Here is a 24,468-nt window from a genome sequence, read left to right as displayed (position 1 = left end):
AGGACAAACCTGTTTGTTTCTGTATATAAATCAATATAAAAAACTTAAAAAATGAAAACAAACAAAAGTAGGCTCAAACTCATATTAGGCTGAGATTAGACATTATGAAATATGGATAAAAAAACAGTTACTGCATACATTTTGATACATAAATGTTATTTTCATTAATTCTAACTTTCCTGAACTCTGGGTAGAATTTAAGTTTTCCTTCCACTGTTGTTATGTGCCACTGAGTCACCTGAGACTCTTAGAGACCCTATGTTCAATGGCCTTAAACCCTGATCTAGATGGAAAGAGCACACTGAGTCATTATACCAAAAGGAATTGGCAGACACAGAAGAATTTTATAAAACGACATTTAAGAAAGAGCCTGTGGTGATGAAGGAAGAAATTCAAGATGCTCTAAAGAATTGGCAAAAAACAAGGCCCCAGGAGTTGATGGTATACTAATTGATATATTTCAGCAAACAGATGTTGCCCTAGCTGTGCTCAAGTTGCACGTAGAAATCTAGAGGACAACAATCTGGCCAATTGACTGGAAGAGATCTGTATTCAAAAAAAAAAAAAAAGGTGATCCAACAGAGTATGGAAATTATTGAACAATAGCATTAATATCAGGTGTGATTAAGATTCTGCTGAAGATTATCCAGAAACTACTGGAACATCACATCAACAGAAAACTGCCTGAAGTGCAAGCTGGGTTTAGAAGAGGCTGTGGTACTAGAAATATTGTAGCTAATGTTAGATGGATTTTGACTGAAAGCAGAGAGTACTAGAGGAATGTCCATCCATGTTTCATTTACTATACAAATACATTTGACTGTGTGGATCATAACAAACTGTAGCTAACTCTGAGAAGAATGAGAATCATAGAATATATAATAATGCGTATGTGAATCTTATACCTGGAGCAGGAGGCAGTCATCAGAATAGAGCAAGGAAATGCTGCATGGTTCAAAATTGGGAAGGTGTACACCAGATATGTGTCCTATCTCTATACCTTTTCAATCTATAAGCAGAACAGATTCTCTGGGAGGCTGGGCTATATAAGAAGAAATGTGGCATCAGGGTTGAAGGAGGATTTGTCAACAACCTGCAATATGACACAAACCTGCTTGCTGAAACTGAGGAGGACCTGAAGCACTTACTGCAGAAAGTCAAGGATTGCAGCCTTTAATATGGATAGAAAACAAAGATTCTCATTACTAGGCCCATTGGCAGCATAATGATATGGTGAAGAGATTGAGATTGTTAACATCTTTAGTTTGCTTGGCTCCCCAGCCAACACTCTTAGCACCAGCAATCAGGAAATTAAAAGACATATTGCATTGGGAAGTCTGCTGTCAGAGACCTCTCTAAAGTACTGAAGAGCAGCAGTGTCAGTCTGGAGAATAAGGAGCAGCTTATCCAAGCCATGGTCTTGTAATCACATGTTATGCATCAGAGAGCTGGACAATGATTAGGGATAAGAGAGGGAGAATTGATGTTGAAGAGTACTGAATATACCAAGGACTTCTAGGATAAGAAACAAGTTTGTTCTGGAGAGAGTTAAACTAGGCTACTCTTTGGGGGCAAGGATTCTGAAGATCTGACATGATTTCAACATGTTACGATGAGGGATCAGTCCTTGGAGAGGGATGGCCTGCTTGGGAGAGTAGAGGGACAGTGCAGCAGAGGAAGGCCCTTGTTGAGATGGATTGATTCAGTGACTGGAGTAATGAGGGTAGGTGTCCTTCCACATACAGAGACTAAATTTGTCTAACCATTAATATTGTATGTTGTTACCCCATTTACTTTGATGCATTATCAAGGAATATAGCTATAAAAGTCATAATTTTTTTAATATCCAAATCATATATTTTTGCAATGAGATTTTGAATGAAAACAATTTCAAAGTAAGTAAATTTCAATCAAAATGTAAATTATTTTTTTTATTTTAATAATTAAAAAATAAATGAATAAAATAGTTTCTTTAAAATAAATTCTTAAAAGTCTTAGTGGGATAATTATTGTCAGAAAAATGTCATTTCCTCTTTGTAGAGTTAACTATTAACACAATATTCTTTTCTATAAAGTGACTTCAGAAAGGATTTTGCTATTATAATGAAATATGCATTTTAATGCACTGATTTTAGATAATTTTTTCATGTATCTTGTGTTTGCTTTTGTTTTGACCTAGTTAATCCTGAGGAAGTACTACCTCACATGTGTAAAACTGGAGAATTTCGCTGCAGAAATGGACACTGTATCCAGGCTCGGTGGAAATGTGATGGTGATGATGACTGCCTAGACGGAAGTGATGAAGACTCAGTAAATTGTTGTATGTCCTTTAATCAATTTAATATTTTCATGAATCACTGAATGTTGAATTATCAAAAAGTTTTATAATCTGAAAGATAGATATATTTGATTAGAATTCAATTAAACTTTTCATCACCTTTTACAAAGAGAATAGACTTTAGATTATTTCTTTTACAATGTTTTAAAATAGTAGTTTTTCCATATTTCCTGACTAATTTAGTATTATTTTGCTTCTGGCCAGAAGAAAGCCACATTTCTCCCCATTCCCCAAAAGAAGATAAGACAGAATGTGGAAATTACTGAATAATATCACCAATAACAGACACAAGCTTAATCCTGCTGAAATTTATATAAAAATGATGGTAACAGTACCAGAGAACTGCCAGAAATATAAACTGAGTTTAGAAGACACCATTACACTAGACACATCATAGCAGATGCCAAGATGGATCTTGCCTGAAAGCAGAATGTCTATCTGTGTTTCATTGACTTTGAAAAGGCATTTGACTGTTTGGATCACAACAAAGTGTGAGAAGATTGGGAATACCAGAACATGAGAATGTGCTTATGCAAAACCGATACCTGAGTCAAGAAGCAGTTGTCAGAACAGAGCAAGGAAATGCAGCGTGGCTTGCAGTTGGGAAAGGAGTGTGTCAAGAATACATCTTGTCGTCATACCTTTTCAAATCTATATGCAGAACAAATCAGTTGGAAGGCTGGACTTTATGAAGAGAAATGTGGCATTAAGATTGGAGGAAGACACATCTACAACCTGTGTTATACAGATGACACAGCCTTGTTTACCCATGCTGCAGAGGATATGAAGCACTTGTGGCAAAAGATCAAGGAATGCAGCTTTCAATATGGATTGCAACTCAACACTCACTGAGAAAATATTCCTCGCCACTGGGTCAATTGGCAACATCACGATAGATGGAAAAGTGGTTCAGATTGTTAACAGTTTCACCTTGCTTGGCTCTACAATCAATACTCTTGGCACCAGCAGTCAGGAAATCAAAATATGAACTGCACTGGTAAAATCTGGTGTCAAATGACCTCTTCAGAGTGCGAAAGTGTAATGATATCAGTCTGGAGTCTAAGGTGCACCTGGTTTAGGCCATGGTCTTTGAAATCACTTGCAAAGCGTCAGAGAGCTGAACAATGACTAAGGATGATGGAAGAAGAATGATTGCCTCATGTTGTGGTTCTGGAGAAAAACATTGAATATACTATGAACTGTCAAAAGAACTAATAGGTTTGTCTTGAAGAGAGTGAAACCAAGTTGTTCCTTAGAGGAAAAGATTTTGAAATTCTGTATTATGTACTTTAGACATGTTGCAAGGATGGACCAGTCCTTGGAGAAGGACATCAAGCTTGGAAGGCCCGAGGGACAGTACAAGAGAAGGATATCCTGGAGGAGATGGATTGATGGAGTAATTAATGGTGTAGGGGTCTCAGAGAGAGTGAGGTTGACCCCAGATAGGACAGAGGTCAGAGTTGTTGTGTATAGGGTAGCTAGGAGTCTCAAACAACTCAATGTCACATAAAAATAATAACAAAATATGAATATAATGAAAAGAATAGGAATCCCAAAACATTTAATTGCACATGTGTGAAATATGGAAAAAGAAGCTATTCTGTGAGAGCAGAATAGAGAACCATGGTATAGTTTAAAATCAGTAAATCACATACCAGAGTAGTGTGCTTCCTCCATACCTATTCAGTCTTTATGTATGTAAATGGTCAAAATGTGGTCTGAAGAATTTAATATCAGGTTTAGAAGTAGCTTGTCTACCATCTGTGTTATGCAAATGACACAACATGGCTTACTGAAAGAAAACCGAGACACACTTTCTACAGAGCAAAGTCTTTAACATCAATATGGAATACAACTCAACATCAAGAAAAAATTTCCTCACCACCGGACTAATAGGCAACCCCATCCTGGGTGGAGAAAAGATTGAAGTTGTCTGTGATTTCATTTTACTTGGATCCACAATCAACTCTTATGGCAACAGCAATTAAGAAATCAAAAGATGTGTTACATTAGGAAAATCTGTAAAGATTAACTCCAAAAGTGCTGAAAAATGAAGATATTATTTAAACACTAAGGTAAGATCTATCAACAATCTGCATTATGCAGATGACACAAGCCTGCTTGCTGAAACTGAGGAGGACCTGAAGTGCTTGTTGCAGAGGGTCAAGGACTGGTACATAGGGTCACTATGAGTCGCAAGCAACTCGAAGGCACATAATAACAACAACAACAACAACAAGGTAACTCATGGTTGCTGTGATACTTAACACTGTGAAACTGATGTGCCAAATATGATAATGGTTACCCATGGTGGACAGTGTTTGGTGGAGCTTCCCAAATAAAACAAGCTTGGAAGCAGGAGTGGCATCCAATTCTGAAATGGCTTGCCTCCGGAAACTCTTTGAACAGTGCTTAGGCCTTTTGTTTATAAAGTCGCTATGAGACATCTACAATTCTATGACACTTAACAACAACAATAAGGTGCATCTTCTCTAATACATGGTCTTTTAAATTGATTCCTATAAACTTGAGTGTTAGAAAATTAATAAGAATGATGAAGAAAAATCTCTATCTTTGAGTGGTGGTATTGGAGAAGAGTACCATGAAAGATCAAAAGAACAAACAATTCTGTCTCAAAGAAGTACAACCAGGATACTCCTTAGAAGGAAGGATGGAGAAACATCTTACCTGTCTTTGGGGTGGGGGGGACCCAATGAAACAGCATACTAGGAGAAGTATAGAGTGAAATACAGAGGAAAATCCCAATCAAGATGGACTGATAATAGTGTAACAACAGCTTCCATTATCTCAGATATAGTAAAGATGGGGCAGCATATGGCAGATTTCCCAGCTGTTGTTCATTTAGTCACTATGAATTACAGTTAAGTTGATGCGACCTGAAAACAACAAAGCAAACTTGTTTGTACAGCAGGTATTCGGTCAGTCCATTTCTCCTCGGTAATTTTGCCTTCCATGGTTTGGAGTAAGTTATTACTTAGTTTTACATGCTTAGTGGTGGCAAGAAACCTGTATGAAAGATTCAGATTTTTTTTTGAAAAGTTTTTTTTATCTTCACTTTAGCTACTACTTATACACTAATCATTTACTCATATACAAATTTTATTTCTTGTGGTAGAAATATTATTTTTTTAACTTGGGTTTACAGAATACACATTGGTAAAATATTTGTGGATATAATTTCTTAATATACTAACTGAAATTTCTTCTTGTTGTTGTCATGTGCCTGTGAGTCACTCGTGACTCACAGCGACCCTATGTACAACAGCACTGAAACCTGTTCTACTCTATGTCAACTTCACGGTCTCTGACACACCTACTTTCATTACCCCAGTCATTTTATCTATTCATCTCTCCAGGGTGAACCTGTTTGTTCTCTTAGCTGTCCATTGTATATTCAACCTCCAGCACCGCAGCTCAATGGCATCAATTCTCTTTCTATCATACTTAGACATTGCTCAGCTCTCTGATGCATAGCAAGCAATTGTGAAGACTATGGCCTGGATCAGGCATACTTTAGTCTCCAGACTGATATCGTTGCTCTTCAGTACTCCGAAGAAGTTCCTGACAGCCAACTTTCCCGATGAAATTCATTTCTTGATTTCCTGTTGCTCTTCAGTACTCCGAAGAAGTTCCTGACAGCCAACTTTCCCGATGAAATTTATTTCTTGATTTCCTGGCTGCTGGAACTAATATTGTTGATTGAGCCAAGCAAATAAAGTTGTTAACAATCTTAATCTCTTCACCATGTATCATAATGCTTAGAGGCCAAAGTATTGTTATATGCTTAGGGACAAACATTGGACAAATAAATCTTTACATTTTTTGGAATTGATGTTAGTGGTAACACGTTATATAGTTAACCTAAGTGCAAGTAGTTAAAATCCTCCAGCTGTTCTACTGGAGAAAAAGGGACAATTTCCTCCAATACAATGTACTGCTTCTGAAATACTTCTAAAACCCACTGCAGAGTCAGCTATGGGTGAATTCTGACTTCACAGTATATATATTGTTTTGTGTGTTGGAGTCATAAGTGCTCCATAGCTGACCCTCCAGCATGTTTTCAGAGGCAGTTAATCATACATAAAGAGATTGCTTATCTTTTTACCACAGAGCAAGTGGTGGGTTTGAACTGCATACTTTTGGGATTTCAGCATAGCTTGTTACCACTAGGCCACTAGGGCTGGCAGAGAGAGAGATAGATAGAGAGAGAGAGAGAGAGAGATCTCATAGATACCTATATATCTTTTGTATAGCTACATATATCTCATATATTTATAGATATATGGTAAAAATTCAGATATAGTTATACGAAGATGTGTGACTACATGCAATTATTTATCTGGGATAAAAATTCTAAAATTATGGATTTAGAATCATTTTTCAAATGTTAATTATAAATAATAGAGAGATAAATGATAAATAATTGAGAGCAAAAATTTGAATTAGCAAAACTGGACTGTCATTTCAATATTTTAAATTTCTCACCACATTATTATACATATGGAAAAGTAAGAATATCACAATAAATTGTATGTAGTACTATCTTACAGCTTATACCCAAATAAGCTAGCTGTAAGTTGGGTGGAAGGAGCACTTCAACTAGTAGTAATGATTTCTGATTTCTTTGTATACTTTTTTACATAAATGATATGTCATTAAGTGATTATGTTAACAGCCACATTCTTCCCTCTCTCTGCATTTATTCTTGGCTTTAATGAGTGCTCCCTAGGTAAAGCTTTCTCTGAATTCACAAGGGAGCCAATGCCTAGTGAGAACATAAATGTTTCAATATGATATTCATATATTAATCTTTCAGGTCCATGCTTCCATTTTTGTGCGAGTTTCATTCTTCTAACTCAGAAGGGTATTTTCATATGGTTCTTTTTTTTTATTATTTCATGAAAGGGAAATTATACATATTAAAATAAAATATTGTTGCAGAAAAAGAAATTCACGTTTCCTTTCCAAAGTAACACTGCATTTAAAGAAACCCTTTTCTATCTTTTATTTGGTGAATTTTCTGAAAAATTGTTCCAAAACCCTATACAAACAAGACAATAATTTTTGTAAGTATAATTTGGCAGCTTCTATTTGTGAAAAAAAGCATTTATTTACTCAATGTACAAGGCATTCATTTAGTCAGTAAATGTTGCATGCTATTATGTATCAGTAATTCTTACAGAGCCTAAAAAGAAAACAAACAAAACTTAAAACTTGCCCTTAATGTTTGGGGTTTTTTTTTTTCATTTTTTGTTTTTATTTTATTAATTTTAATGAATGTTTCCAGAGATTTTGGATTTTCCTCATTGTTGCATTTTTCTCCCTGCCCATCCCTTCCCCCAAGTTCTCTCTCCTCTTTGAAAAGTCAAAGAAAAATTCTTTATATTCTAATGGATATACAATGTACCATAGTGAAGGAAATGTACAGTAAATTTTAAAATGTAGTATGTAGTATCTCAGATAGTTGAAAGTACTCCATGAAATCAGAAAAGAGGACAAAGTATACCAAATGTGAGTGTAAGAACATTGTATTTGTAATGTTCATTATATTGTTGAAGTTTGTAGTTAGTATTTTCCTTAATTATTGTTATTTCTTTCCATTCATTCATCCATGCTTTCACTATGAGTGATACTGAAGTAATATCTTCTGTAGACATTTTATAATCACTCTGGAAGTAAACTCTAATCTCTTTTAACTCTTTCTTGTTCTGGTGTTCCATCAGTCAGAACTGATTCATGACTGGTGTTTCAGTAGATATTCAGAGGTTGTAAATCTCACAGGAGGAGATTGCCTATCTTTCTCTCATTGAGTAGCTGGTGGATTCAAACTGCATGCCTTAGGATTGGCAGAGCAACTTCTTTCCACTGGGCCACCAGAAGTTTCTTAGATAACTAGTTTTATGATTCACCTGTTAGTCAAATCCTGTTGACTAAATTTGGCTCCACAAGATTAATTCAGTAGATGAATTAATCTATTTCTTCCTTATATAAAACTTCCCACATTGCTACATGAAAGGAAAGAAGAACAAAATCTGATTCTGTCATTACAATTATTGTATAACTACAATGATAAGTTCTCAATTTCATTGGTTTGCTTATAAGATACTTCATGTTATATTCCATCTTGGTTGGAGGAACTGCATTCAGTGTGCTTTTTAGAGGTAAAGATGGTAAAATTTTGCCTCATGTACTTTGCTCATGTTGTAGGAGGAGTCAGTTCTTGGAAAAACACTTGCTAGGAAAGATGGAGACAGATCTTGACCAAGCTAGACTGATAACAGTGACTGTAACAATAGACTAAGCATGTTGGAGATTGTGAGAATGGCACAGGATAGGGGAAGTTTTAGATCTACTCTACGTGGAATTGCTACGAGTCAGTTGCTATTAATTGTGTTTCATGGTATTTGTAAGACAGTTACTTGACCAACCCACTGCAAGAGATCCATATATGTGACATTTAAAAAAAATCCATCCAAAATGATGTAATTAATTAATTAATGATGAAATTAATTAATATCATACAAAAATAAATTTTGCAAAAGTTTAGCAAAAAAAAACCCAACCTGATGTCATGGTATATTAACAGGAAACCTCTAGCATACAAACTGGATTCAGAAAAGGACTTATAATGAGCCTGGTCATTGCTAATATCCTAGGGAAAGCAGAGAATGCTAGAATGATGTTTATGTTTTCTTTATAGCAAGTAGGAGATGTTTGACTCTGTGGATAATAATAAATAATGAGTAACATTGAAACGAGTAGGGATTCCAGGACACTTAACTGTGGTAATGTCGTACCTGTGCATAGGCAGAAGAAATTGTTCAAACAGAACAAAGTGAAACCATATAGTATAAAAGTGTTTTGCAAAGTTGTTCCCTTTGATCACACATATTGAATATGTGCAATAAACAAATAATAAAAATAATGAACTGTATGAAATCAGAACTGAGACTTCAACAACCTACATTACCCAAATGATGGAAGCTTGTTTGCTTAAAATGGTGGGGATTTAAAGTACTTACTGAAGTAGATCAAAGGCTATATGTACAGACCTTGGTGTCTATACTTTGGATCAACATCAGTTAAACATAGTCATAATCACAGTCACAGGCATGGAAGCTGTTGTCAAGAAATCAAAATATCTACTGTGTTGAGCAAATGTGCTGTCATGACATCTTTAAAAGCAAGGATGCTTATATGAAATACAAAAGTGAACATGATCCAAGCAATAGTATTTTCACATATGTAAAAGTAGAGCAATGAATAAAGAAGACTGAAGAAGAAATGTTGCCTTTGAATCTACCATGGATCGCCAAAATAACAAACAGATCTTTTATTTAGGAGAAGTGTGATCCGAGTGCTTCTTGGAAGTAAGGAAGATGAGACTATATCTCAAAATACTTTGTACATACAGTTACGAAAGGCTTGTCCCTGATGAAAGGCATCATGCTTGGAAAAACAAAAGTTCAGTAAAGGATAGGAAGACTCTGAAGCAGTTGGAGTTATACCATGATTGTTACAATGCACTTGAGCACATTAGAAATTGTGAGGCTGCCACAGCACTGGACAAACATTCCGTCTTTTGTACACTGGTTATTTTGCATTGAAATTAACTCATAAGTACCACCATGAAAAGCCTTTTTGCATGCTGTTGATTCAGAACTGACACAGAACTAGCTCTACAACAGGATCTCCAAGGCTATAAATTACACAGGAGGAGATTATCTATCCACCAATCTTTTGGTTGGCAACGCAACTCCTAACCCACTAGATTGTAAAGCAGCCATATTTGGACATCAAAAAGTTATTCCCAACACAACTGAGAGTCAACTCTTGCACAATTTGTTAGTGTGGTAGTTAGCAAGTCACATTTCAACTTTTTACTTATTTCTCTTTGATCAGCTTTGTTAACTACAATGCTAATACATAATCTGGCCCATGAATAAATAAATTACTAAATGAATTAAAACTACTATTCCTACCCACCTCCTAGAGATATGGTCTCTTTTTCATACAGTGCAAAGAACTCAGAATATAGGAATTCATTCTGGGGTCTCCCGGATGTTATTCAAGCACTATGTAAGTGATTTTGGAGGATTATTTTATTAAATGAGTTATGCCTTTGAATTCTGTAGTTCTGTTGTATTGCTTTTCTTGTTGGTAGTGTTTTAAATTTTTAAAAATCTTTCATCTAATTTCTCATTTATACACCAAAAAAATCTGAATTGTATTTGTTTTTTCCTTTTAAATTCTCATTTATGTAATTGACAAAAATTGCCAAGTGCTCTGATCAAGCTTCACTGAAGTGGATATGCATAATTTGCCTTTTTAAAATGTTGACCCTCTCATGTACTGGCTACCTTTTATTGCTCACAGTTTTTTGCTAAAGGCCCTAGAATTAGTAAAAAATACTAATTCTGTTTAAGTACAAAAAGTAGTATATAGCCTGTAAGAACAAAAACCTTTGTTTTCAGTTGCTAAAAACCTCTTTATTATTGTTGAAACTACCTTAAAGCAATAGTGTTTTCTAAAAAATGACTGGAAATGAACAGATTTGCTATATAAAATGATGAACTAACTCATTTTTTTTCAATTGTAACTAAAACTAAGAAAAGTTCACTGTATTATACTGAAGTAGAATGCAAAAGTATAAAAACTGGGCAAAGAAAAAGTACTTTATAAAAAGACTATTAAAATTTTGAAACAGAATAAAGAGCATACCAATTTAGTTAGGAATGTATTCTCCAGAAAGCTGAAAAAATAATCACAAAAAGTGATGTTTAAGTACTGGTGTTTTAGTTCTTAACTGTGTGTAATTTGTAAATTTCATATGAGAATTGGTCCCTGTCTCTAGAATTTTCATGATTGTACATTTATTTGCATTTTTGAATGAGGGGTGAAAACTCCTATAACCATTTTTGTAATTAATATAATATAGAATCTCATCTTTAATATCAACTCTAAGTCATAACTGATCAATTTTCCTGTCCTTTTCTCAATCCTTATAATCCCAAGAAATATTCCAAAAATGTAATAAAAATTGGACTTGTCTAAAATTGTACTTAATGTTTTGAGTGAAGTTTAGGAGAAGAATTTTTTATATATGACTTGTTTCCTTTTTTGTGCATTTTTAAATGCTTAACAGTAAATTTGGAGGTTATTTTTAAGTATTTTAAGCTTCTCCATCTATCATGATCCTCCTAATTGGCTCAGTAGTGAGAATCTTTGTTTTCTTTACGTTGACTTCAATCCAAATTTAAAAATGTAGTCTTTAACTTTTTGTAGCAAATGCATGGCCTAGTGGTAAAGAGTTAATCTGCATTCCCAAAGTTACACAGTTCAAATCCATCTGTGGGAGAAAGATGGGAAATTTCTTCCAGTGGAATTAGATTAATTGCCTCTGAAAACTGGAGGATCAGCAGTGGGTCAGTTCCAACTCATCAGGACATAAAAACAGTCAATTTTGGTAAAGATATGAAAAAGAAATATATTTATTTTGTATGAATTTTAATAACTTGAATGTACTCTTTAAAGGTGTTATATTTGGCAAAGACTAGAACATGGGTGTTTATTCTCAAATGTGATAACGAATGTGAAGAAGGATGGTGGTTATTATACATTACTCTAAATGGGAACCCTTATTCACTTCTGGTGGGAGTGTAAAATGGTACAGCCACTATGGAAGACAGTATGGCATTTTCTCAAAAAGTTGCAAATATTTACAATCAATTTTAAAGCTACATCTGTATAAAATTTCTGTATAAAGGTGTATTTCTTTTTTATGAGTATATGTCTATGAAAACACCAGCTATTTTGTTACAGCTGGCTGTTTTTATAAGTGTATCACAGTTTTCTTTATGCAGAAATGTTCTGATTAGGAGTGGTTATTGACTGTAACTACATAATTAAACTTGTTTGTATGGTATGACCAAAAATAAAAAAAGTTGCAAATAGAGATACCATTTGATCCAGCAATTCCACTACTGAGAATATACCCCAAAGAAACCATAACCACCACCCAAGCAGATATATACACACCCATGTTTATTGAGGCTTTGTTCATAATAGCAAAGAGTTGTAAACAACCTGAGTGTTCATTAACAAACCATAGATAGAAAAGCTGTGGTATATTCACACAATGGAATACTATGCTGCATTGAAAAACAAGGAACTCATGCAATATTATTCTATGCTGAGTGAAATATCTCAGTCAGAAAAGGACAAATACTGCATAGTGCTACTGCTGTAGAATGGGACTGACATCAGGGTTAGAGTAACAATGAAAAAAAACTGGATGAATTATGTATACTGCATTGAAACTGATGAGGGAGAGAACAGTTTAAAAGTAATATATTTTAGGGCATTATGATTATCATAAAGAGTTTGGAATGAAGGTTGCAGAGTGGAGTATACTCAGGGTGGGAGTGGGGGGCTGGGGGCAATTGTACACCAGTGAAGGAATTTTACTTTTCAAAGAAAAGAGCAAACTGGGAGTAGAGTGGGTGGGGAGAAAAGTGCAACAATGAATGAATGGAAATCCAAAATTTCTGCAAATGTTCATTGAAATTAATAAAAAAAAGGAACTCGGGAAATATTATTCAAAATGGGTGACCCTAGAGGACATTATGCAGAGTGAAATATCTCAGACAAAATAGGACAAACACTGCATTTTGCCACTGTTGTAAAATGGGACTAACATCGTGGTTGAGGGGAGACTTAAAAAGATGGGATTAAATTATGTATACTGCATCAAAACAGATAACGGAGAGAACTGTCTAAAGGGTGTGATTAGGTATTATTGTCATGACAGGAGTCCAGAACGAAGGCTGCATAATGGAGTGGACTTGGGGGGAGGGATTATATAACAATGAAAGATTTTTTCTTTTACTTTTCAATGAGAAGAACAAACTGGAGGGGAGGGGTGGGCAAGGAGAAAAGTGCAACAATGAATGAATGGAAATCCAAAATATCTGTGAATTTTCATTTAAATTAATAATAAAAATAATTGCTATAACTTTTATAGAACTATAAAGCAAAATTATTCTGAGTTTCTCCAATACTATATGATTAAAGTTGCTTTCTTCCTTTCCCTTCCTCCTCAGTCAATCATAGTTGCCCTGATGATCAGTTTAAATGCCAAAATAACCGCTGCATCCCAAAGAGGTGGCTTTGTGATGGAGCTAATGATTGTGGCAACAACGAGGACGAATCCATTCAAACTTGCTCAGGTAAAGGGTTTTGGTTTTCTTGAGTATGTACATAAATCTTCTCCGAACTTTGTCTCCATAAAAATGCAGGCCAGAGCTTTGAACTAAGCTGAACTTTCCTGGTGCTGATGATCTGATTATTGCAGTAGTAAATTAATTCAAAGCTTGATGCCGTAGAGGCTAGAATATAAATAATCTTTTATTTAATACTAGGGCTTGACTCTGCTTTCCCAAGTAATTTGGTACTTTATCTGTCCAGATGGTTTGACTGTCTTCTCGAGACTTAGACAAGGCTGGTCCCTGTTAAATCTTCTTTCGTGGTAAAAGTAGAGGTTTGCTAAAATTCTATTATATAAACCATTATGCTAGGGGAAATTTTTCTTTTAAGCTTTGAAAAAACAATTCTATACATTGTATTTAGTTAGCTCTTTAATAGTTTTCTGTTCATAACACATTATTTATGTGGATGCTTTTGGTGTTTGGTTCTTTTTTTTCTTTTTGGTGAGTGGGGGTTGGCTTGTTTGTTTTTTGGTGTTTGGGATCCACCCTTCCCCATAATATCCGAAGACTACTAAACTTATTTATATTTTCAGTCAACTTATTTCATTGTAATAAGTCTTTGAATTTCTAGCCAGATTCTTTTCAACTAGAAATATTTAGCCTGTGCTACAGGTTACAATACATTAGAGAAAAAGTCTTTATTGATAAAATATGGCCTTGCCTAGCAGCAATATGTTGTTTCTCTTTCAATGATAAAGGGGGGAGGGGAATCCAAAACCAACTAAAAAATACAAACTGTGTCTGATTGCCTAATATTGTATTGATAAGTAAAGAGATTTTTAAAATAGAAAAGTATCAACAGGAGGAGCTGTGGTGGCCTAGTGATTAGAAGCTGAGTTGCACTATTTGAATATTATTTAAATAATATTCTAATATCGACATTATTTTATTTAACTTGAATAAAAGCTTCCACAGTAAATTGAGATCTTTTTTGACAATATCTACCCAAATTGGTCAGCTACATAAAATACATTCAGCACAATGTGTCCATATTCTCTTTAACTATTTTCTGTTTATTCCATTTATAGTACTGTAGCCTCTCTGCCCCTAATTTTTTCATCTTTGCTTTTAAGTTACTATTATTTGGGCTTTTAGTTTTGTTTTGTCTTATACGGTGCTTTTTGCCCAGGGCACTGCTCTTACTGGCCATATCCTTTATTTTGTTTTGTTATTGTCTTTGTTGTTGTTAGATGCTGTCCAGTTGTGTATGACTCACAGTGATCCTAAGAATAACAAACCTGAACACTGTGCCATTCTCATAAGATCTGACATACTTGAGCCGTTTGCTATAGTTACTCAGTCAATCTATCTGGTTGAGGATTTTCCTCTGTTTTGCTGACCTTCCACCTTTCCAAGCAAAGTGTCTCTTCCCAAGGAATAGCCTCTCTTAGAAACATTCTCAAAGTTATATGAGACAAAGCTTTGCCATTCTTTTCTCCAGGATGCATTCTGGCTGTACCTTCTCCAAGATGTATTTGTTTGTTCTTTTGGCAGTCCATAGGATATTCAGTACTTTTCCCAAACCACAGTTCAATTCTTCTTCTGTCGTTCTTTTTTAATTGTCCATCTCTGAGCAGCAGAACAAGTTATTGAAAAGACATGGCCTGAATCAGGTGCACTTTAGTCTTCAAACTAACATCACTGCTTCTAAATAATTTAGAGATGTTCCTGACTATAGACTTTGCCAGTGCAATATATCTTCAGGTCTCCAGAGACTGCTGGTATCAAGAAATTATGGACCCAAGTAAAGCGAACTCACTGATAATTTCAGTCTCTTCTGTATCTATCATGATGTTACCTATTGGTGTAGTGGTGAAAAGTTTTGTTTTCTTGATGTTGAAATGTAATTCATATTGAAGGTTGTAGTCTTTTATCTTCTGTAGTAAGTGCTTCACGTCATCTTCACTTTCAGCAAGCAAAGTTATGTGATCTGTATTACATGGGTAGTTGATGAGTCTTTCTCTAGTCCTAATTGTCATATTCTTCTTCCAAAAGTCTAGCTTATTGAATGAGTTTCTCAACATGCAGATTGAAGATGTTGAGAGAGAGAATACAACTTTGACTCACATGTTCCTTAATTTTAAACTGTGTATTGTTTCCTTGTTCTTCTTGTTAACAGCCTCTTGGTCTATGAACAAAGTTTTGGGTAAACACAAATAAGGGTTCTGAAATTCCCATTCTTCTCTATGTTAGCCATAATTTGTTAGGTCCACACAATCAAATGTCTTTGCCTAGCCAATAAAGCACAAATAGATATGCTCCTCATATTTTCTGCTTTCAGCCAGGATCCATAGTACCCATCTGACATCAAAAATGATGTTCCAGCTGCTGTGGCTTCTTCTAAATCCAGCTTGAACTTCTGGAAGTTCTCTATGTACTGTCCTAGCTGTTTTAGAATGATCTTCAGCAATTTTTTTTGCTATTTTTTCATAATTTTCACATTTTGTTGGATCACATTTCTTGGGAATAGGAACAAACATGGAACTCTTCCAGTCAGTTGGCCAGGACATTGCCTTCTAAATTTCCTGACTTAGTCTGAGAACATGTCCAGGATTATTTTGTGATTTTTTTTGTGTTCGTTTTTTATACCCCTGCTAATTTTTTAAGAATTATCTCAAAGGATTTGTTTGATTATTGGTGTGCCAATTTGTATGAATAAAGTGAATAATATTAATAAATAAACACAATATTTATATTTGAGATCAATCCCACATTCTTTCTCATTGTATCCAGGATCATCTATTGTGAATCAGATCAGATGGTCCATGGTAGTAGCCTGACATCAAATTAAGTAGATAGCTCACAAAAATTATCTTCTCTCAGCTTTTGATTGTCTTCTTGCTGTTTTGTTCCCGACAATTCTTTGAGTGTTAGATGCTACTGGCAATCTTTTCAAAATCCTAAATTGCACTAAGAAAATCTGCAGTCAGAGATTTATCCAAATTATTGAGGAGCAATAATGTTCACTTGAGGACTAAGGGGTGCTTTATTAATATCATATAATCTTTTCAGTCACTTGCTAAAATTCTGACTGCTAGACAGTGAATAAGGATGACAGAAGAATTTATGCTTTTGAACTGTGGTGTTGGAGAAGAGTACTGAACATCCTATGGATTGCCAAAAGAACAAACAGATATGTCTTGGTGATAGTGTAGCAAGACTGCTTCTTTGAGGAAAAGATGATTAAACTTCACCTCATATATTTTGGGCCTGTTGTTAGAAGAGTATGCTTGAGAAAGTGGAGGGAAAGCAAAAGAAAGTTCTTTTATTAGATAGATTGACACAGTGACTGCAACAATGAGATCAGGTGTATCAGAGATTTTGAGGATGACATAGGAAAGGACATTGTTCAGATCTGTTATTCATAGGGTTGCTGCGAGTCATACTCAACATGATGGCACCTAACAACAACAATTCTACTCCAGTAAATTTTTATAATTTACATTATTTTATAAACTTCAAATTAACTATATTATAAATGATGATGCTAAGCTTTTGTCTATTTTTGAAAGTTATTTAGTTATTTTTGTTGTGCATCCCTAATATTAATTATAATTAGTATAATCTATGGGTTATATAATATATATTTAATTATAATTAAATACATGTGCTTGCACTTTAACATTGACATCTAGATATTTCTCCCTCTTCTCACCATTTTACATGCTTATACCTATCTGTGCACCAGTATTCCTATAGTCATCCATAAGTTTTCAAATATCCTTTTTATTTGACTTGTGCCATGGTTACTATATTCACATTCTATGCTACTTTCCTATCACCTCCATTAAAACAAACAAACAAAAAACACAAAAACAACTCTACAATCTAATATGTACTTTGCTCTTCCCCTTCTCTTCTTGAGAACCACCAATGAACCTCTGTATTTATTCTTATCTTCATATAAAAGAGGAGTCAAATAATAAAATGCAGCCATGATCATAAGTTTGTTTATGGCTGTTAGTGTCACTATTTTTAGACCCAACAATGAGATTCCTGAATCATAGGGTGATCATTATCATATTTTGGAAAAATAAAATCTATTTTTTATACTGGTTATATCCTTTTATAGTCCCACCAGGAATGAATAAGTTTTCCAATCTGCTCACATCCTTAACAAAACTTATCTTTTTTGAAAACCAGTGACATTTTAGTGATTTATATGGTTTCTGATGTTAATTTTGATCTATACATCTCCAATAGCTAACTTTCTTATACCTTAGAAAGTTAGTTGTGCTGGTAAAACAAAGCCTGTGCTTAAGTGACAGTTTGAATCCCTTAGTCATTCTGACAGAGAAAGTAGGGAAATCTCTTCCCATGTGTTTCACAGCCTTGGAATCCCAAATGAGGGTCAGACACAAGTTGGTTCAGCCTGAATGGCAGAGTTTTGAATGGTTAATGAATGCTAACATCCTTTCATCATTGTTGAATGCTTATTTGTCCCCTTTGTGAGGCTATGTCCATGAACTTTCCCCAGTTTTTCTGTTGTTAAATTGATGAAGATTATTGTTTTGAACACTTACTGAAAGAAATAATTTCAGGTGACTTTTTTAGCTGTAAGTTTTCTCTATTCTTTTAGTAAAGTTGTTTTATAAGCATATATTCTTTTACTTTTGTGAGATCTTATTTATTTTGTCCTCTTCTATTCATATATTTGTTGTTATGTTTGTTTTTCTATTTTTATAAAAGTATAGGCACCATACTTTCTCCCAGCTCCCGGTATTTTCTTCTAGGAATTTTATGATTTAGAGTTGAATCTTTATGGGTCTGATACATTTGAGTTTATTTTTGTTTATGGCACAGTGATGGGTCCTGTTTAATTTTTCCTTTGAGGGATATTCAGTTTGACCAAAACTGTTTGTTAAATAGATTATTTCCCCCACTGAATTAACTTTGATGACCCTGTGGCAAAACAAATATTGTTCATAGGTAGTTGAGATTAATTCTAAATTCTATTTAATTCTATGAGTCTACTTTTCAATAAATACCTTTTGATTATAATGGCTATGTGCTATGTCAGGGATTGTGGTCCTTCCTACATTGCTCTTTTTCTTCAATATTGTTTTGCTATTTAGGGCTTCTTTCCTATCTTTCCTTTCCATGTGACTGGTAATGAATTTTTCCATCTCAGTAGAGAATGTTGAGATTGCAAGATTCCATTGTCTCTGCAGGTAGAATTGACATTTTCACTATATTAAGTCTGTAGTCCAGGACCATAATAATTTCCTTTTTAACTATCTTTTTTTCTATAATTATATTTTATTAATTTTCATAAATATTTACAGAGATTTTGGGTTTCCATTCATTCATTGTTGCACTATTCTCTCTACTCTCCTCCCAGTTTGTTCTTGTCCAAATGCCACAGTGCTTGTCAAAGCCAGTTCTGATTAATCTTCTTTGTCAGTGTGTCCTTTGCCATTCCCTATCACTCCTCCCTGAGAGAGACTTCACCCTGAGTCATAAGGAAAAGGGGATGACGTATTCTCTTAGCTACTTCCTGCTGAAAAGGGACGCTGTGGGTTTCAGGGTGAAGATCTTCTCTCACTACTCTAAAGGGCCCCTTTGGCAGTAGGAAACACATAGACTATTATGGAGATTGATTTTGGAATTTAGATGCACTCCTATTGATTGTGCTTGGCTGTACATGTTCATATCCTTGAAGATGTATCATTTGGGTGTTGCAACCTAGAAGACACAAATTTGACTAACAAGTTATAAGTACATGAGTCCAAAAATTATGGAAAAGTAAAAGAAAAGATTCTTTCATTGTTTTACAAACCCTCCCCCAGGTCCCCTCCACCATGTAGCCCTCGCTCTAGTCTCCTGTGATGACAGAAATACCTAGTTATATATCTCTTTTAAACAGTTTTCTCCCTCCTCTGTTTCAGTGCAGTATACATTATTGAACCCATCTTACTCAGTCTCTCCCCAACCCCAAGGACAGTCCCATTCTACAACAGTGGCATCATGTAATATTTGTCCTTTTGTGACTGGGATATTTCACTCAGCATAATGTTCTCCAGAGTCAACCATTTTGAATAGTATTGCATGAGTTCCTTGTTTTTTAATGCAGCATAGTATTCCATTGTGCGAATATACCACAGCTTCTCTAGCCATTCGTTTGTTGATGGGCACTTAGGTTGTTTCCAACTCCTTGCTATTGTGAACAAAGCTGCAGTAAACATGGGTGTGCATATATCTGCTTGGATGTCAGCTATGGTCTCTTCAGGGTATATTCCCAGTAGTGGAATTGCTGGGTCAAATGGTATCTCTATTTGCAACTTTTTGAGAAAGCGCCATACTGCTTTCCACAGGGGTTGCACCATTTTACACTCCCACCAACAGTGAATCAGGGTTCCAGTTTCTCCACAACCTCGCCAGCATTTGTTGCTTGCTGTTCTGTTAAATTTTGCTATTTTGACTGGGGTGAAATGATATCTCATAGTTGTTTTAATTTGCATCTCTCTTAGGGCTAGGGATTTTGAGCATTTCTTCATCCAATAGAAAAATGGGCACAGGATATGAACAGGCACTTCACCGAAGACGACATTTAACTATCTTTTAATAGCATTCTATATTTTTTCATTGTATACATATTTTATGTCCAAATTAAGTTAATGTTTAAGTATTCTATCAATTTGGTGCTGTTGTAATAAGTTGTTTGTTTATATTGTTATTTTTTTTTCTTGAGTAGTATAAGTGTTGCTACCACCATCTGGGGGTTTTTTGGTGCTTATTTTATGCAATGCAGTATTGCTAAATTCTTACAAAATCTTGACGGTCTTTTTGTATAGGATCATGCTGTTTAGAAATTGAACTAGCTTTACATCTTCCTTTCGTTTTATTTCCTTTCTTTCTACTTCTTTACTTTATTCTGTGGCTAGGAATTGCACTGTCAGGGACCTCTCCAAAATGGTTCTAAGCTTTTTTTAATCTGGGAGCTCTACCAAACACTGTCCACAATGGGAAACCATTATCCAATTTTATATATATATATAACCATTATCCAAATATATATATAATCAGAGAATCAGAGCACCTTTTTAAAAAGTTACCTAGTGACTTTGTTAATTTTTTATACCTTTTCTTCTAGTTTTAAAATATAAATGCATAAAAATTTCTGTGAAATTAGACACCATAGAAACATTCTTGTTTGAAATTTCAATATAAAAAATGCTCCAAAACATACATTTATTGGCATTCTTAAAATCTGCTAATTCAAAACAATTTAATTCTTGAAATAAAAACAAACACAGAAAAATTGTTCTGAAAAGACCAAATATAACATAGGGGTGACCAAGTCTAACTTCTAACCACTTCCTTTAGGAAGAACTGTACCCATTAATAGTATTCATGTTGTTGTTGTTATGTGCCGTCAAGTTGCCTGTGACTCATAGTAACCCTATGTACAACAGACCTAAAACCTGTTCTATCATGTGCTAATCTCACTATCTCTGAAGCACCTACCCCCAATACCCTAGTCACTGAATTGATCCTTCCTGTCTAGGGTCTTCCTCTCCTGCACTGTCCCTCCACCCTCCCAAGCATGATGACCGTCTCCAAGGATTGGTCCCTCCTTGCAGCTTGTCCAAAGTATGTCAGAGAAAGCTTTAAGTTCTTGCCTCCAAGGAGTAGCCTGGTTTAACCCTCTCCAGGACAAACCTTTTTGTTCTCTTAGCAGTCCATGGTATATTCAATACTCTTCTTCCCCAACACCACAGCTCAAAATCATCAATTCTCCTTCTGTCATCCGTAGTCATTTTTCAGCTCTCTGATGCATAGCAATTAATTGCAAAGACCATGGCCTGTATCAGGCACACCTTAGTTTTCAGACTGACGTCATTTCTCTTCAATACTTTGGAGAGGTCTCTGACAGCAGACTTTCTCAATGTAATACGTCTTTTAATTTTCTGGCTGCTGGTGCCAAGAGTGTTGATTTTGGAGTTAAGCAAACTAAAACTGTTAATGATTTCTATCAATCTCAATCTCTTCACCATCTATCAAGATTCTGTCAGTGGCCCAGTGGTGAAAATCTAAGTTTTCTTGTTATTGAGCTTCAATCCATATTGAATCCATATTTCTTGACCTTCTGCAGCAAGCACATCAGGTCCTCCTCAGTTTCAGCAAGCAGGATTGTGTCGTTTGCATAATGCAGATTATTGATTAGTCTTCCTCCAATCCAGATGCCACATTTCTCCTCATAATTATTTGGATAATCTTCAGTAGTATTTTGCTTATTTATTGTATTAGTGATAGTGTTCAATAATTTCTATATTCTGTCATGTCACCTTTTTTTTGAATGGATTAGATATGGATTTCTTCCAGTCAGTTGGCCAGGTAATTATCCTCCAGATTTCTTGGCACAGCCTGGTGAGCACATCCAGGGCAGTAGTATCTGTTTGTTGAAATATGTCAAGTGGTATTCCATAAATTTGTAGGGCTTTATTTTTGGCCATATTCATCAGAGTGGCCTGCACTTCTCACTACTGCCTCTTGACCATATGTTGTTTCATGAAATTCTTCTATGTCAACTAATTATTTTTAGTACAGTGACTCTGTATGCTCATTCCATCTTTTTATTTTCTGCTTCCCAGTTCATTCAATATTCTGTCCATAAGTATTATAACTTATATATCCTTAAGCATTATAACTCATGGCTTGAATTTTTTTCTTTAGTTGCTTTAGTTTAAGAAATGCTAAACGAATTCAGGCCTTTTGATGTTCTTACTCAAGCTCCTTGCACATTGCATTATAATATTTTGCTTTTGTTTTCCTGAGCTGCTCTTTGAAATCTTCCACTCAGCTCCTTAACTTCTTGATTTCTTCTCTTTGTTTTTGCTTCTTGGTATTTTAGTGAAGTATTAATGGTATCTTCTGAGTCGATGAAGACTCTTTTGGTCTTTTCTTCATCATCTGTCTTTATCATGATCTTTTACATTCTTTGTGGATTATATTCCTGATATCCTTCCATAGCTCATCTGGTCTTCATTCATTATTGTTCAAGACCTCAAACCTGTTCCTGAGTTGGTTTTTAAATTTAGTTGGCATAGACACAAGATCAAATAGTTAGTCCTGTAGATTTGATTTTGTTGTCTTTAATTTGAACTTGCATATGAGCAGTTGATGGTGTGTTCTGCAATCAGCACCTGGTCTAGTTTTAACTGCTGATACTGAACTTCTCCAATGATTCCTTCCATAGATGTAATCAGTTTGATCTTGTACATACTATCAGGGAATATCCATTTGTACAGCCTGTGTTTCTGTTTCTTATAAAAGGAAAACTAATAATTTAAAATAAGTATGTTGTGCCTGAAAGCCTGAGATTAATGGAGCAGGGAGCTAACCAAACTTTTGTGCACAAATTTACCTGACTATAATAAAAAAAGCCAGTCAAATTCCCTGTAGTTGAAAATATCTATTCAAACCACTGACTTTAACTAACCTAGAAAGCAAAGTCCATGTTTGTGTTCACTGAAATCCTACAGAAAACAGAAAGCAAAGTTCATCAATATATTTACATTTAAAAAGTAATAATTTTAACAAAACTGTGCTGCAAGTGAGTTTAAAAATATACATCCTAAGGCTAAATGTATGCTTTAGAAAACATTTTTTTGGCATTCTTGCTTCATAATATTGAATCATATTGTGATCAAGAAGTAAGAACATTGAAAATGTTATGAGAAAGAAATGATTCTAACATCCAAATTACAAAATATATACCATGTGTTATTATCCAAATACAAATCCTCTGCAGAATTCTTTTTTGCTAATTATAAGTTGCACAAAATTTAAGTCAACTATATATTCATAAGTATGTGCAGGCAAAAAATGTAAAATAATTAATTCATACCTTCATTTATGAAAGTGAATGAAGGTTCCTGATTAGTTTATTATTTAGAAATCTCCTTATTTGAGGGATATAGTATGTGGCTTTTAGATTAGGCAAGGAAACTAGCATTGTGAGAAAGGAACAGTAATTTTAAAACATTTTATTACTATTCCTCATAAATTGGTGTCAAGTAGAAACTGACTCATAGCCGACCCTGAAGTAGGTTTTCAAAGGTTGTAAGTCACATGAGTGGATTGTCCATTTTTTCTCCCAGGAGAGGAGATTGCAATAATCTTTCTTTGGATTGGCCATGCTAGTCCTTAGTCACTAGTATTATAGTAATAGAACAATAATATAATCACTATATGGGTAAAATAGATATGTGTGATAACAATTTATGATAAATGTTCTTCAAGTGACTCCTAAAACTTACCCTGTGTATATGAATTTATTCCCAAAGCCAGAACATGTCAAGTGGATCAGTTTACTTGTGGAAATGGACGATGCATTCCCAGAGCTTGGCTGTGTGACAGAGAAGATGACTGTGGTGACCACACGGATGAAATGGCATCATGTGGTAATAAGGAAAAACATGTTCTTACAAGTCTGAAAATTCTATCAGTATAATCTTTTAAGTCATTATTTATTCCACTATAGCTAGAAATCTATACATTAGAAGATGTGTTACTCTTTATCACTGACTTTCAGGTTTCAGTATTTATGTTATTAAAAACTTCAGAATGTGTTCCACTCAGGAAATAGAACTCATGATGAAGGAAAAATAAATGGATTCAAATATTGTAGATGTTATTGTTGCTATTAGGTGCTGTCAAGTCAACTCATAATGACTCCATGAACAAAAGATCTGAACCATGTTTTATACTGCATTATCCTTGGACTTTCTGGCACATAAGTTGCATCACACAATGGTGCATCAGTCACCATGTCAATCCACCTGGCTGAGGGTATTCCTCTCCTTAGCCCACCCTCTAACCTTCCAAGCATCATTTCCT

General features: G+C 34.8%; 1 protein-coding gene across 1 annotated transcript in view; it reads left to right on the top strand.

The window, feature by feature from the left end:
• LRP1B (low density lipoprotein receptor-related protein 1B) overlaps window positions 1–24,468 on the top strand; it is a 2,414,068-nt gene that overhangs the window by 1,179,353 nt on the left and 1,210,247 nt on the right. Inside the window, exons 16-18 of the mRNA XM_006880809.1 lie at window positions 2,180–2,320; window positions 13,462–13,587; window positions 23,916–24,032. Coding sequence (XP_006880871.1) covers window positions 2,180–2,320; window positions 13,462–13,587; window positions 23,916–24,032 — 384 coding nt within the window. The remainder of the gene's footprint in view (window positions 1–2,179; window positions 2,321–13,461; window positions 13,588–23,915; window positions 24,033–24,468) is intronic.

Source organism: Elephantulus edwardii, unplaced genomic scaffold (genome assembly GCF_000299155.1).
Source record: "Elephantulus edwardii isolate Elephantulus edwardi_28Jun2011 unplaced genomic scaffold, EleEdw1.0 scaffold00010, whole genome shotgun sequence".
Classification (NCBI taxonomy): domain Eukaryota; kingdom Metazoa; phylum Chordata; class Mammalia; order Macroscelidea; family Macroscelididae; genus Elephantulus; species Elephantulus edwardii.
The sequence above is the reverse complement of the archived record's forward strand: the minus strand, read 5'-3'. Positions and strand labels throughout refer to the sequence as shown.